Genomic DNA, 15,192 nt, shown 5'->3' with positions numbered 1-15,192 from the left:
ACCCCCCATCAGTAGACCTTTCCATCGATTATTCCAGCAGCATCGTGAACTGCAATTCCATCTAACTCTATATAATCAATGGCCCAAGAGAAAATATCATCTAAAACCTTATCTAAGCTACTGGCCTCTCAAGCCCGAGTATGACTGAGAATGTTAAGCTGTTCGGGCCTTCGGGGTTGAAAACAATCCCGAATCGCCTCCCGATGACAAATTTCGCTCGTTCCATGGAACGCGACAATTTCAACCAACGTTCGATCTATGCAGAATCATCTATAACCCTGGGTATGATCACCGTTATCTAAGCTTGACGATGGGTATAAGAAAGACGGGGCCCCATTCCCTGAGGGTGTCAAAGTCTCATCGCAAAGTGAAAGACAAATTGATAATTTAATCATTACTGTCTCATCGTCCTGCCTAACTCAAATCGATACCTATTTTCCCGCGCACGAACAACACAGTGATGGATTCCATCCTCGTCACCGGAGCCACAGGCAAACAGGGCGGCTCGGTGGTGCGAGACCTCCTTCGTCGAAATGCACCCTTCAATATCCTCGCGGTGACGCGGAACGCAAAGTCCTCGTCTGCGCTGCAGCTCGCGCAGAAATCTCCTAATATCACGCTCATCGAAGGGAACCTTGATGACCCGGCGGGGATTTTCAAGGCCGTGAAGGCGCAAACATCGACTCCGGTCTGGGGTGTGTTTAGTGTTCAGGTGAGACATATCTTCCATTTCGCTCTTTCTGTTGATATCACCACGAGCATAGAAGAAGACAGACTAATCCGGATAGACCGCCAATCCCAAAAACGACGACGAGCGCCGCCAAGGCATCGCATTAATCGACGAGTCCATCAAGCAAGGCGTCAAGTTCTTCGTCTACAGCTCCGTCGACCGCGGAGGCGAAAAGCGATCCTTCGACAATCCCACCCGAGTCCCGCATTTCATCTACAAGCACGAGATCGAGCAGCATCTGCTCAAGCGGTCGAAAGAAGCCAACGTCAACATGGCCTGGACCATCCTCCGCCCCGTCGCCTTCTTCGAGAACTTCACCCCGGACTACTTCGGCAAGGTGTTCACGACGGCGTGGCAGATGGAGCTGAAGGGGAAGGCGTTGCAGCTGGTCGCGACGAGCGATATCGGGTTCTTTGCTGGCGAGGCGTTCGTGCGGCCGGATGAGTTCGAGGGCAAGGCGCTGTCGTTGGCTGGCGATGAGTTGACGTTTGAGCAGATGGCGGCCGCGTTTGAGCGCTTGACCGGTAGGAGGGTGCCCACGACGTTTCGGCTGCCTGTGTGGGCGATGATGGCCGCTGTGAAAGAGTTGGGGTATATGTTTAAATGGTTCCATGATGAAGGGTATGGGGCGGATCTTGCGGAGATGAGGAGGATGAATCCTGGTTTGAAGGACTTTGGGAAGTGGTTGGTGGAGGAGAGCCAGTTTGAGACTTCTCAGAGTTCTTGATCTGAATATGTGTTTAGTTTCGGCGTTATGGGTCAGGATTCTGTTTGATGTGTATGTAATAATGATTTTTGCTGTGAGCCCGTTCTCCAGTATAATATAGAAGACCCTTCCTTGTATGAACATCAAGAAAAGCCGGATATGGAGCAACCTTCGAAATTGTATTCTCCAGCCCATACTGATGCGGGAACCTGGTTTGTGAAGCCTTTCAACCATCAGCTTCCTGGACACGAAGCTGGCTTCGAATATGATTCTGTCGACTTCGTAGACCGCGTCACTCGACAGCTCCCCTTTGTCTCCTTGAAAATTTTGCCCGCTCCATTAGCCGCGACACAGGCTCCTCCATCTGGGAGTTAGTTTGCTGAGTCTCCTGCCATTCGTCATAGACCCCTTTCACCAAATCCCACGCATGATCTGTTTCCGGCGAGATAGGTCGAGAACAGAGCTGAGAGAGGATCAAAGCCACAGCATGTTCTTGTTTGTAGCTTTTGCAGAGCCATGCCCACGGTGCCGACATTTCATTGTTCTGCAGCAGACTGGCAAACTTCAAGATCTCCACGGCTAGGTTGAAGATTGCGTCATCTGTGGCGGTGGACTCTTTATCTGCCGCTGTCTTAGAAAGACGATGGACCAGCGATGCTTTGGATAGGGTGAGACGAAAGATCACGGCGGTTACCCACTGGATCGGGATCTTTAGGTCAAACTTTTGTAGATACCGTTCCTCAAGACTGGCTGCTAAGTTGGACAGGGGATTTTGTTCATCTGCCAAGGATGACTGATGGCCGTCCGAACCAAAAGATAGGCTGGTCCAAGACAGATGGGCCATGATCTCGCACTGTATGATGCATAATGTAATATCAGTAAACCCAGCTCGAGGAGAGGGCAATTCGGTCATATCAGACGAAAGGTCATCGCTGTCAATATTCAGTGGAGGTCTCGTGTCGAACATCTCCGGTTGAATCTGGGTGTCAGTCCCCTGGTCTTCGGAGCACAGGATATCCAGAATGCAGATGTAGGACCAAAGCCGACGCCGCGTTTCGATATCAAACGGACTCAGTCCGAGTTTCTGACCGTCGCGATGGATTCCCTGTCGTTGCGCCACGCGTACTACTATTGTTGCTTCCACCCATATCTGCTTGGAATCGCATACGCAGCGCAGACATAGTAGATATAGAACGGCAGCCTGCAGAACCCGGACGTCGTCGGAACTGACTAGGTCGGCCTTTTCCAAAGATCGCACTACGGCAAGTCGGAACTCGCGCAGGCAGACATCACGCTCTTCACCGACGACTGACCAGCAATGCGCTGGATCCATACTCACCACTGCTGCGAAGAAGACCGTTTGAACCAGCGCGGCTGATTCTGGGTCCAGCTCAACATCGGGCGTAGCACAAGCTTCACCAATGACGGACTCGATCGAGGGGGAGTGCAAAACCGTGATCATAGGGGCAACGTTCGATTTGTACACCTGCCACAGCGTCTTCATCTGCTGGGGTTGAAGCGAATCAACGCGCCCAGCGTCGACGCCCAACTCCGATTCCGGCCCAGGATGCTCCCTGTCCCAAGAATGGCCATACAGCTCTTGTAGTCCAGGAATCTAGACTTGTTTCAACGATCCATCATCCTACACGACAAGATAACTTACCTACCGTATCTCTTAAAACAACAGACGCTTCATCTCCTACATAGCGACTTCTCGTCTCATCCTGAACCACCAACATCCCACGCAGCCGTTTAGCCTCGACATGCGGCGGTGGTGGTTGTCGCCGATCGACTTCATCGGCCGATCGTGATCGCAACGCAGGTCGCTTCCCGCCGGCCTGTAGCCTCTCCACTTCCTCTTCGAGCTGCTGTAGCCGAGTACGTAGCGCCGCAATTGGCGGCCGGTTCAGCTTCCGTGGTGCGCGTTTGTTCCCTGGATGGATGCACTCGGCATTGGCTTGGAGGCATTGAGCGCAGGGGTGTTTTCGATCGCAGCGCACTTTTCGGCGATTGCATCGGATACAGCTGCGTTTGGGTAGGTCGGATCCTTCAGATTGGGGTGGCATCCTGGTTTTCTGGGACGTTTGATTGGTTGGTGATATTTAAATTGGAATCCTTGTACAGGTTCAAAGTATGTTGACGTCAAAGTCTTTTTCTTCGCCTCGAGACACGATTAGTCAGATTTTGACCAGCATCACCCATAAGACTTTAACTCAATAACTATTTCTTCTATCATTTCTTTTTCTTATTGGAATGATATGCGAGCGCAATGTATCAACGTCGATCGCTATTGGGCTTTGATCTAATGTTGTGAAGTTTGTAATTGGTTCATTAATCTACGCATACTTCTGCTTGCGCCTTAGAAACATTCTTGAACTACATACATTTATCTCTTGACAGCCAGAGGTGATCCAATACCTAAAAAGGAACGGAAAACTGATAAAGCCTAATGGATCTTTCATCGTCATATTCCCGATTGCTCATTCCCAGAGAGCTAATCTAGCCTGACCTATTATGTGATGGAGCTAACTGATTCGCTGTAAAGAAGGATTCCGGTGTATCTTCCCTGTCCAACCCTTGTGCTATGTTGTCCAAAGAGCGAAGAGAGCATTATGAATATATATTGGTCGTCTTTTCGGGAGAAAGAGACCGAGCTCGAATGTTATGCAAGCGTTCCTTCTGCAGAGACAGAGTTGAAGACAGCCAGGAGACAGATCTTGAAGATTCACACATTTTGTCTCGATTGATACCACTGCAACCAGGAATGAGCACGAGTCAGAGTTCAGTTAGCTAGATGTGTCAATGTATGATCGTATAGCTCAGCCGTTGTAACATGGCGCCTTCATCATTTGTGATTCACCCTGTGTAGGTACGGATGACTCTGTAGAGATTGAATAGTATACTATATAACTATTCAAGAGAGGTCGTAGACAGATCTTATTTTGCATCTCTGGCCACTGACACTCGAAGATACTTACTACAAGAGAACCAGAGGGGCGGTCAATACAAACAGTCCATTTACATGAGCCCTTCAGCTTCAATCTTAGAGTGAGCAGAAAAGCAGGCCAAGTCGTAGTGGAGGCATCATTTTAGAATGATCGAGATCCGGGAGGTCACCTACTCAGTAACAAGTCCTGTACTCCACACACGGCACGACACCTACGCCATGTTCCAGGGACAAACCAGACAAGAAAACAAGCAGGTTGGTTCCAGGGGATGCCAGAAACCCCAGGAAACACCGTTCAGGTTGACGTCAGTGCGAAACTGGGAGAACCGGCATCGTATAATATCCGTCAACACTCTACATGTAACGCACTCCACCGTAATAATCAATATTTGGGGCTAGATTTCTTGTCGAAGCCCTTTCTACTACTAAGCGGAAGCCTCTAACGGCCGGCTTTGACAGTCTAGCAGCACCCGAACTTTATTTAGAAAGACCGGCGTCTTTTTCTGTCCGCGACTGCCGAGGTTTGGAGACTTTGCTTTCTGTCGTCTGTATAATTATAGTAATGTCAGTTAGTTAATAATATGGAAGACTTAAACCCGACATTCGTCCGTTGCCTCCGTTCGGATGGTGAAGCGGATTCAGGGCATCGCATGGCCCGTGACCCACTGTCATCCCCGAGTCCGCCTCGCTGGCATGGAGGTCTCAGGTGGAAACGGCCGTTTCATGACGGATTAGAAATACCCGGGGGAAAGGGAGGTGTCAGTCAGTGTCACTGTCAGGGTCAGTTTATTTGTTTGTACTGTATGTACGGAGTACCGAGTAGGCAGATAAGTTGTGAAGGTGTAAACATGTACTCCCTACTCCGGACTTGTCACTGGGCGGGCTGTCAGCCACCGCAGGGCGCATCCAAGGTTCAGGTGGCGGACAAAGAAACTCGCCCCGCGGATGCCTAGAGAGCAACTCCTAGTATGTACTGTACTGTACTTTTGCGCCAGTCCTGACTCGATTTGGCGTCTGCGAATCCCGGAGGAGATCGAGCATGTCCGCGCACCTGACAGGTGACAGGTACGGTGAAGCTCTCTACGGCGTGCCGATAGCTCATCTGCACGGTGGTGTGACTTGCGTCGGGATGTGACGTGACAGGCTTAAGTAGGGAAGAGAGAATGTATCAACTGACGGGAAATGAAGGAGGGAAACTTGGTCGAGTTGTTTGTTTGGGCCCTTTGGGGGCATCTCGCCGGGATGTTTGACTACACCGTACACGACTTGATTGTACGACCAAAGATTGAAACTGAAAGAAAAAGAACTAAAAATCATTCAAGAGGGAATGAAAAAAAAAAAGAAAAGAAAAAGAAAATTCGGCAGGACTAGTCGACGATCTAGCGAATTTAGAGCAGCACAAACAAGGTCAGTAATTAAAAGTCCAGTCTCGTAACCCCTGATCTACTCCGTACCGAGGAACAAGCAATGGAAATATGAATTTACTGTGTATGAAATAATACGGACTTATTTCCATTTATATGCTCTAATTTCCCATGTAAATTGCCGGGACTGTACCCCTTCCATTCCCATCGAGTGTTGTACTTGTTCTCCAGATAGAAGCCGGCGACAGGGGAGAGCAGACGATTTCCAACCGGTAGGGTCCGATCCCCTCCAAGAGGCACAGCCTTATGACGCCTCGGGTGCCTTCATGCGACCCGCCGCCCTCGAGATTCGGTGCGACGCCGACGTCGTTCAATCGCCCTTTGTGATTAATCCTCCGGGTGGGCGGGTGCGTGTCGCGGTCAATCATCGTAGGTGCGCGCTCAGACGGGCCAGAGCAACGGGGGATCCTTCCTGCATGCAACATTTGCAGACTGACGTCCGGACGGAAGTGTCTGATGGGTTCCGCGATAGTTTATATACCGACTGATTGGACCTGTTCTGCTCCGGGATTGCTTCTTTAGGTAGTTTGCTGCATTGTGCAGATGCCTTAGGTGCTGTAGATATTGGACGTATGTCATGGTGTCCATAGTACCAACGGTCGTTCGAGAGAGTCCAGACTTCTAGACCATTGTCCATTCGATTGTCTCCCAATTTGGTTTACCGGTTGACGCGAGTCATCGTCCCGTTCTCCACGGCGAGAATGGGGGAATCTGGGATATGGGATAGGACCCATCTGAGGATGAAATGTAATGAAACGGCGTTGCAGCGGGAGACTTATCCGCCGGAACGGATACGGAGTTGCGTACTGACTGTAGGATAGACTGCTCGCGAAGTGGTGCTACCCAGAGTCGAGGCGAGAATAAATACTCCGTAGGGGATTGCAATAGAGACTGACTGCTCATTCAGTTACTACGGTACAAAAATTGCTAGTCACTGCTGGTGCATACATCTAGTCAATCAACAGACTACTTCGGTGTTCAGTATGAGTGATGTACATGTGTAGTTACATGGATATTGACATACTGAAACCTGAGAACTGAACCCACAGCCGGACCCGAGACGGTCCTCTGCCCACTGTGCCCAGAGACATAGCAAGTTAGCAAGCTATGGAAGAGACCATCCAAACCCCAAAGAAAGAGCCCCATTTAGGCTCGAACGCACGGGACTTTTTGTATCTTTGGGACGGCGGGACTTCGTGGGTCTTCCGTATTTGGGTATTGAGGATGTATTCCGGACGCAGGTATAAGTACACTATTATTATGTGTCACCTCACTGATAACCAAGTAGTGGCAACCAAATAACTAAACGAAAAAAAGAATAATCAAGATTTGAAGACAGCAAATTAAGAAAAGAAAAGGAAAGCAAAAATCGCCCTCAACCCCCAAAGAAGAGGATGTCAGCTCTCCTCAGCTGTCCCTCTGAAGAGTACTAAGAAAGGCTGCCAAGACTCCCGTGGATACCGTATGGTCACACCTCGTAATGCCCACCGAACAATTCCACCTCCCCTAAAATCTCCCGGTTCTGCTCTCAATCGGCTCCCTCTTCTTTCTTTCTCTCTTCTCACCGGTTCTCTGCTTATCCCTCTTCCTTGCTCTCTCTCTGTTGTCTACACTGACTGACTCCCTCCTGACTCCCTCCTGACTCCCTCCCTTCTCTCTCTCCCCCCCGAGTGAAGTTGAAATTCACCGAGCGGCGTTGACGGTCTCCACCGCCAGGGGTCATTGCCACCAGCTGTCTGGTCCTGCCACCCAAACCAAAGCAACCCGTGCAGCGCGCACCCACCACCCATTCTTGCCCGCAGGTGAATCTGCAACCCACCGCCCTCTCGCCGTCCGTCTCTCTCTCTCTCTCCTTCCACGGCTGTTTGCCCGTCTAGTCATGACCAACGCCTCTCGTTGAGCTCGTCCAGCCATTAGCCGCGGGGGGGACGTAGCGTGCCGACTTTTTACTTTTTTTTTTCCCTTTTCTAATTTGAATTTGGATCCTGAAATATCTTGGAGATTATCTTCTTTTATACCCTAGTCATCTCCTCCCTCCCTTCTTTCCTTGATCTTGCGTGGGGGACTGATCTATCCATTCCTATATATAACTTCCCCCCCCCATTTCTCTCTCTTAACCTACCAGTTCTTGTGATACCCCTCCGATGTTCGAGACCCGTGTGGCAGAGCCATTGGCTGTCGACACTAGATCTGCGTTGGAGACCAAATCCCAGACTTTCGCGACCGCCTTCGAGTGCACCGAGGAGCAGGCTTCCACCCCCACGACTGCCCCTCGGAGTCGCAGTCGTGGCAGCAGCATCTCCTTCCGGAAAAGAGACCTCGCCGCCGATCAGTCGCCGCAGCGACAACTATCCGCCATGAATTTATCCGCCGGGGGTCGTTACACCCCCAGCCCCGAACCGGCCCCCGCCCTGTTCGTGCGAGCCATGTACGATTACGATGCCGACGACCATACGAGTCTGAGTTTTCGCCGAGGCGACATTATTCAGGTGCTCAACCAGCTCGAAACCGGTTGGTGGGACGGTGTGATTAACAACAACGTTCGGGGCTGGTTCCCCAGCAACTACTGCGTCGTGATTACGGACCCTAGTGAGCTGGAGGAGGAACAAGAAGTGCACGGTCGCGAGGATGGGGACATCAGCGCCGAGTCGGGCGTCGGAGAAGAATACGAGGAGGAGCATGACGACGACGACGATGTGGACTCCGCCGGCAACCCGCGCGATTCTCAACCTGTCCTGCCCATCGAAGGCACCGGTCCCGTGAAGGAGCAGGAGGAGGCCGCGTTCTGGATTCCGCAGGCGACGCCCGACGGCCGCTTGTTCTATTTCAACACGCTCACCGGATACAGCACCATGGAGCTCCCGTTCGAGAATCCCGCGACAAACGAGACCGGCCCCTACGAACGCAACAATTTCTACGTGCCCGACCAAACTCGACCTCCGCCGGAATTGATGGCCCGTGGCTTCGAGCGGGATGAAGACGACTATGACGGTTCGGCATCGGAAGCGGAGGGCGAGTCTTTGATGTTGGCCTCCCACGACTCCATGTCTCGGAGACGGCAATCATTCATCGACGGAGTATCTCCCGCAACCTCTATGGACTCGTTGCACCCTCCCTCGGCTACCAAATCGATCAGCGAAGGAAAAAGCTCGCATCGCAACCTCCACCAGTCGTACGGTGCGGCTGCCACCGCGGCCAGCAGCACGGCCTCGCTCGCCGATAACTTCCATCGACCGTCGGTCTCGTCGGAAGCTCCGTCGCATTTTGTCGACGACGGCGCCCTGGCTCCTTTGACCTGGCCTACGCTCATCGACAACATGCGAAACGCCGTGGACCTCTATCGCCAGGCACTCATGAACGGCGACCGCTCAGAATATGTGAGGCGCGCCGAGGACATCTCCGATCATTTGCGCATGCTGCTGGCTGCGGGCTCCGATACGACCGACAACCATTCGGGAAACCCGTCGATCATCTCCACCAACAAGGCCCTGTATCCCCACTTCAGGGATATGATGTCTAAGTTTTCTAAATTGGTGTTGTCCTCGCATATCGCCGCGGCTGATTGGCCCGGCCCGGATTCCGTGAACAAGTGCCTGCAAGAAGCCGATGGTGTCATGCATGGAGTTTACGGGTACGTCGACATTGCGAGACAGCAACGCGGTGAGTCGATCCGGCGGATCGTCCCCGGTTTCGTCGTCGGCAGTTTCTCCGGCGGCTGCTGGCAGAACAATGGCGTGAGCCTTAACGAGTCTGGCCCCACGTCGTTCTTGGACCAGGATCCGGGCGATTCTCGAATGGAGCCCTCCGTCCCTCTTGATGCCGCTCTGTTAGACCACATCGATATCCTGCGGAGGTCCTTCGTCGGCAGCATTCGGCGTCTCGAGGAGCGCTTGACCCTGAACCAAAAGAAGATTGTCACGGTGACCGAGCATGGTGTGATCGGCGAAGCCGTCTCGGCCGCGGCGATTAAAGTAGTGGAACAGTTCCGCCCGTGGGTGTCGGCCGTCGAATCCATCAATCTGGCACCCCTGGGCACCAGCTATCAGAATCCCCAGTTGGTGGATTTCAGTCTCCAGAAGCAGAGAGTCTACGATGCGATCGCTGACTTCGTGCTGAGCTGCCAAGCGGTTTCAGCGCCGCTGGGCGACGAATGGGCGGAGTTGCGGGGCGATTCGCTCGACGACCGGTTGAATGCGGTGCGCGGCGTGGCCCGACAACTCGAGAACTACGTTTCCCAAATTGGATTCTCGCTCTCACTTCTTCTCGAGCAGGTCCCTGAGCCCACTTCGGTTCTCCGGAGCGACAGCCGCCTGGGCGGGGAACAAGAGAACTTCAACGGCACGCACAGCCGCGGGGAGTCGCAGACTAAGATTGCCAATGAATCCATTGGCATTCCCTCTTCTTATCCCGCCGAGAAGGCTTCGGACAAGGTGCGACGTAACATGGACAAAGCCCAACGGTTCTTTGGACAGGCACCGCCCGCTGCAATCACTCGCGAGCCCCCGATCCGGGAACCTGTTCGTGAGCCCGAAGAAACGCCCTGGTTCCTGAAGATGACCCACGAAGGGGAGGTCTTCTACGACACCAAGAACGACATTCCCACCTTGAAGTGTGGCACTCTGTCTGGCCTGGTCGAGCACCTAACACGTCACGACAAGCTCGATGCTTCTTTCAACAACACTTTCCTCCTCACCTACCGTTCCTTCACTAGCGCCTCCGAATTGTTTGAAATGCTCACCCAGCGATTCAATATCCAACCTCCCTTCGGCTTGACTCCGGATGAAATGCAGATGTGGATTGACCGGAAGCAGAAGCCTATTCGATTCCGTGTTGTCAACATCCTGAAGAGTTGGTTCGAGAATTTCTGGATGGAACCCAATGACGATGCGCACATGCAGCTTCTCGAGCGGGTTCACGCCTTCACCAGAGACTCAATCGCCACCACGAAAACTCCCGGATCCCCGCAGCTTCTGACAGTCATTGAGCAGCGCTTGCGAGGTCAAGATACCACCGCCAAGCGACTTGTCCCAACCCAAGCGGTTGCTGCGCCAACCCCCATTGTCCCCAAGAACATGAAGAAACTGAAGTTCTTGGATATCGATGCCACCGAGTTTGCTCGACAGCTGACAATCATCGAATCGCGCCTGTACTCTAAGATCCGACCAACTGAATGCCTGAACAAGACGTGGCAGAAGAAGGTCGGACCTGACGAGCCGGAGCCTGCGAGCAACGTCAAGGCTCTGATCCTTCATTCGAACCAGCTGACAAACTGGGTTGCGGAAATGATCCTGAACCAATCCGATGTCAAGAAACGTGTCGTTGTTATCAAACACTTCGTCAACGTGGCAGATGTAAGGAATACCCTTCGTCTATAATCGCAGATCGAACAGTTGCTGACTAAAATCATAGAAATGCCGCGCTCTCAACAACTACTCTACGCTGACATCCATCATCTCTGCGCTGGGAACGGCGCCTATTCACCGACTTGGCCGAACATGGGCACAAGTCAGTGGCCGGACATCGACAGTCCTGGAGCAGATGCGCCGACTCATGGCGAGTACCAAGAACTTCGGCGAGTACCGTGAGACTCTGCATCTTGCGAACCCGCCTTGCATTCCCTTCTTTGGTATGAAGCTATCAACAGCGTTGATTCCCAATCCCCCCCCCCCCCCCCTTTGACAGTGACTCGTTGCTAAATCGTTCGTCCCTGTAGGCGTCTACTTGACGGACTTGACCTTCATCGAGGACGGAATCCCATCCCTCACGCCATCGGAGCTGATCAATTTCAACAAACGCGCCAAAACCGCCGAAGTGATTCGAGACATTCAGCAATACCAGAACGTCCCGTATCTGCTCACGCCGGTTCACGAATTACAGGACTACATTCTTAGTAACTTACAAGCTGCAGGCGACGTACATGACATGTACGATCGCAGCTTGGAGGTGGAGCCTAGAGAGCGGGAGGACGAAAAGATTGCGAGGTATGCTGCCGGTAGTAGAGAAACGAACGGCTTGTCTTTTGCAGGCTTTGTTCTGTCATCTCGATGATTCCCTTGACCCTCCTTATTTCCACCACCTCTTTTCTAGCGTTCCACTGTTGTCCCCCAAACCCTTTCGGCGGCCCCCATTTCCCTGCCCCTTACTTGGCGATACCCCAATTTGTTCAGAAACATTGAGTGATCTACAAGAGGAGTTTCTTCTTCTGTTTTTCTTGCTTTTCTTTCTTGTTCTTTCTTTTTTGATTGACCGGGGACTAACGAGATCTACCTTTTGTCACGTAGACTGCTCTCCGAATCAGGCTTCCTGTAAATGGCCCGAACGAGTGTCTCAGCATCTGGTCCGGCATGATCCCTGCGTGTGGTGCAGTCACTACGCGCGCGCCGAACTTACCGCCATTTCGCTCTCCCGGCAAACCGAAGGAGTTGACTTTCCAGCCTGGCAGCAGCCTATCACCGGTGTTTGAAGGGGCGACGGTCAAGACGCACTGTCTGAGCGGTCGCTTGCTTTGTTTTTTTCTTTTTTTTTTTCTTTTTTTTTTTTCTTCCTCCCAATTTTTGGCAATGGCCTGTCCACCAGCTGTCCGGGCAGTTCTAAATCTGACAAACGTGGCGTGCTCTTTGCGCCCGAGATCGACCAAAGACACCATAATATGGCAGCTCAGACTGGTTGGTGGATCTTCGGGGGAATCACCTGTTTGGTGAATTTCTCGTTTTCCTGCACGGAGTACTAGGGTATTCTTCTTCCCTGCGAGGATTGAGCGTCCCGAGGACCACTTTAATTCCAAGATCCAGGCTCTCCTTCGTCTGGCGTTGATCCCGATGAATGGTCAGGCCATATGCGCTCCGACCCACAGACGGGAAGAAGAAAAACAAGAAAATCCATGAAAAAAGAAAAAGAAAAGAAAAAAGGGCGACAGCAAAAAGGTCAGGCGGCTGAGCCTTCGATAAGCCCCGACATTAGCGCCATTGCATGTGATGAACTCCCTCATCCTCATCCTTTCCCACCACGTCGATCCTTTGAAACCCCGTCTCTCCGACCACACTCATTTACTTCATATTTCTCCTTTCCTGACCAACTTCAACATCCGACTTACTCTCGTCATCGACCCTTCTCCTTTGTTCTCATCCCTAACCTCGACGGTCTTTCAATTTCCTTGGATCTACTACTCCCCTACCTGTGTTTATCTAACGCCCTATACAACCCTACATACATGACCGACCAACGCCTCTGATATATCCTTATGGCTTGGTTGGTCGTTCTTGTATAAAAGATTCTCGTTCGTGTTGCAGTCCCTTCCTTTTATTAGGTTAGGGCTTTTTTCGAGATTGTTGATCTCGCTCATGAATGGATAATGACATGTCATGATACAGACTTGTTCCTTTTTTATTCTTCTTTTCTAGCATTGGGTTGTGTATCTTTTTTGCCTTCTGCAATGCATTCTTCTGTCTATCTTCTCTTCTGTCCTTCTGATATTCACTTCGCTGTACCTACTCCTTGTATTACAAGAGGTATATAACTTTTAGTCTTAGTCATATCCATGGAAATCCATCCTTTATTGAGAGGGCTTGTTCCATTTGTTTCCATTATAAATCTCCTATTTCGTATGTTTTGTTGAAGTTCAATGTCTCCCAGACATAAGAAGCAAAATGTTTTTAGTATTGAGATTCACCAAGCGCCAACAACACCGTAAGATGTAAGATAAAAGGACAGAAAAGAAACCATCAGTCATAACAGTCGTCCGCAATGTATTTTTCATTCTCATCTAGATGCCAGTCATGTTTGCCCTGCAGATTCTCTCTCCGAGCGGCCCTTCTCGCCAATATCCTGGAAGAGCTTCATCTTGATCTCCGCCGCCAGGAGTCCCTTCACTTCCTCCGAGACAATCCGCTGCCCATCCCGCACCACCTTCTCCAGCTGCTGATCCTTGGCCGTGCTGGGCCCTCCACCCCGCGACGCACCGCTCTCGATGCCCCGCGCCGCCTTCCGCACCTTCTGGCTCAAATCCATCATCTGCTTGCTGCCGTAGTCGCGGGTCGTGAACAGAGGACTCTGACTGAGCGTCGCCACCCAGTACTTATTCCACAGAAGCGACAGGATCTCGGTATCCAGCGAGCTCTTAAAGTGCGACACCTCCAACGCATAGTAATGAGACGCATGGGCGCCAAAATCCTCCGCCTTATTCAACGGCACGGTCTGGTACCCATCTTCATCCTCCTGCTGCTCCTTCGGCGGGGTATAATCCTTCGGAAACGTCCGAAACGCCCCGATATCGACCTTCCCTGCCGAAATGGTCCGCTCGGGGTCAATCACCACCGCCACGAACGGCCCTCCCAGCTGCTGCATGTCCTGCGTCGTCACGTCGATGCCCGACAACCAGCACCCGTACCCAGGGTGGCTGTGATACCAACCCACCGCGTTCTCCATGCGCCCGGCATCCCTGCACGCCTGGAGATACGACACCATGTACTCGTTCGCCTCGTCTTGGGCGTTGACGCGCGTCTCCGTCCCCTCGACCGGCAGGCGGAAGGCGTCCGTCACCACGAACGTGTTGGGCAGGATGTACCCCTGCATGAGGCCCATGACTTCGAGGCTTCCGCCGGACCGCGCGTGCATGACCATCTTGAGCAACGCGACGGCGGAGATCCGTATCGATTTGAAGTAGTGCGGGTCTTTGGACCAGGGCCGTTCCGCGCTCAGCGCTTTGTGGGTTTCTTCATCGTATTGGTATAGGGCGTCGCGTTGGGGGTCGATTAGGCTGATGGTGTTTTCGAGCTCTGTGGGATGGGGATTGGAGTGCGAGTTAGTTATGGTATGGGAGGTGAGGTGACTGGAGGTGGGGTTGTAACGAACCCCATGACCGCTGGGCAGTCTCCATGATGATGGGTTTTGGAGGTTGTTGACCAGGGATGTGGTGTGATGGTAGACCGGGTATAGCAGAGTTTCGAAAAGCTGGTCTGATAGAGATCGAGGGAATAGATAAGACAGAAGGAAGCTGATGCAGTCACTGCTAATCTATCGGAACTGCGGAGCCAACGTGGAGAAGGCGGTGAGGCAAATGAAACGCGGGCAGAGCCGGGCGGTGGAGGACTGAGTCAGCAGTTGCCCGAGTAACGCGGCGCCATCAACAGCAGCCGCAATCCAGATTCATTGCGGCTGCGTCTCACCAGAGTCGATATTATTGTTCCCCCTCTTTTTCTCCTTCTCTCGCCCTCTCTCCCTCTTCTTTTCTCTCCACGGAGTCTCCCTTTCCACTTTTCCCTTTCTTGCCCTTGCATATTACTGCATTGGCCGCTCGACACATATATTGTGCGGGTCTCTCCCAGCCGCCCCCCCCAGTCTTGCTCGCAGATGACATTTTCGCCCGGCTCGGTTGTATGCTGTTGAT

At 52.2% G+C, this 15,192-nt stretch overlaps 4 protein-coding genes across 4 annotated transcripts; 2 read left to right on the top strand and 2 right to left on the bottom strand.

Moving 5' to 3' along the window:
• Window positions 1-460: 460 nt before the first annotated feature.
• UCHL3 (NmrA/HSCARG family protein) lies at window positions 461-1,457 on the top strand (the record flags this gene model as incomplete). The annotated part of the gene is made up of 2 exons (XM_046088941.1): window positions 461-712; window positions 789-1,457. The coding sequence occupies 2 exons, from the start codon at window positions 461-463 to the stop codon at window positions 1,455-1,457; spliced, it is 921 nt and encodes a 306-aa protein (XP_045944911.1).
• A 271-nt stretch (window positions 1,458-1,728) lies between these two features.
• On the bottom strand, window positions 1,729-3,502 carry LDX57_007220 (Zn(II)2Cys6 transcription factor; the record flags this gene model as incomplete). The annotated part of the gene is made up of 2 exons (XM_046088940.1): window positions 1,729-3,051; window positions 3,104-3,502. 2 exons carry the CDS (start codon window positions 3,500-3,502, stop codon window positions 1,729-1,731), a joined length of 1,722 nt encoding a protein of 573 aa, XP_045944910.1.
• A 4,449-nt stretch (window positions 3,503-7,951) lies between these two features.
• Window positions 7,952-12,116, top strand: LDX57_007219 (putative cell division control protein Cdc25; the record flags this gene model as incomplete). The annotated part of the gene is made up of 4 exons (XM_046088939.1): window positions 7,952-11,158; window positions 11,217-11,433; window positions 11,521-11,788; window positions 12,089-12,116. 4 exons carry the CDS (start codon window positions 7,952-7,954, stop codon window positions 12,114-12,116), a joined length of 3,720 nt encoding a protein of 1,239 aa, XP_045944909.1.
• Window positions 12,117-13,580: 1,464 nt separating this feature from the next.
• RRI1 (Mov34/MPN/PAD-1 family protein) lies at window positions 13,581-14,682 on the bottom strand (the record flags this gene model as incomplete). The annotated part of the gene is made up of 2 exons (XM_046088938.1): window positions 13,581-14,581; window positions 14,658-14,682. The coding sequence occupies 2 exons, from the start codon at window positions 14,680-14,682 to the stop codon at window positions 13,581-13,583; spliced, it is 1,026 nt and encodes a 341-aa protein (XP_045944908.1).
• Window positions 14,683-15,192: the final 510 nt, after the last annotated feature.

The sequence above is a fragment of the Aspergillus melleus genome (assembly GCF_016097325.1).
Source record: "Aspergillus melleus strain CBS 546.65 chromosome Unknown contig4, whole genome shotgun sequence".
NCBI classification, from domain to species: domain Eukaryota; kingdom Fungi; phylum Ascomycota; class Eurotiomycetes; order Eurotiales; family Aspergillaceae; genus Aspergillus; species Aspergillus melleus.
Note: the sequence above shows the minus strand (reverse complement) of the source record. Positions and strands in the feature narration are given on the sequence as shown.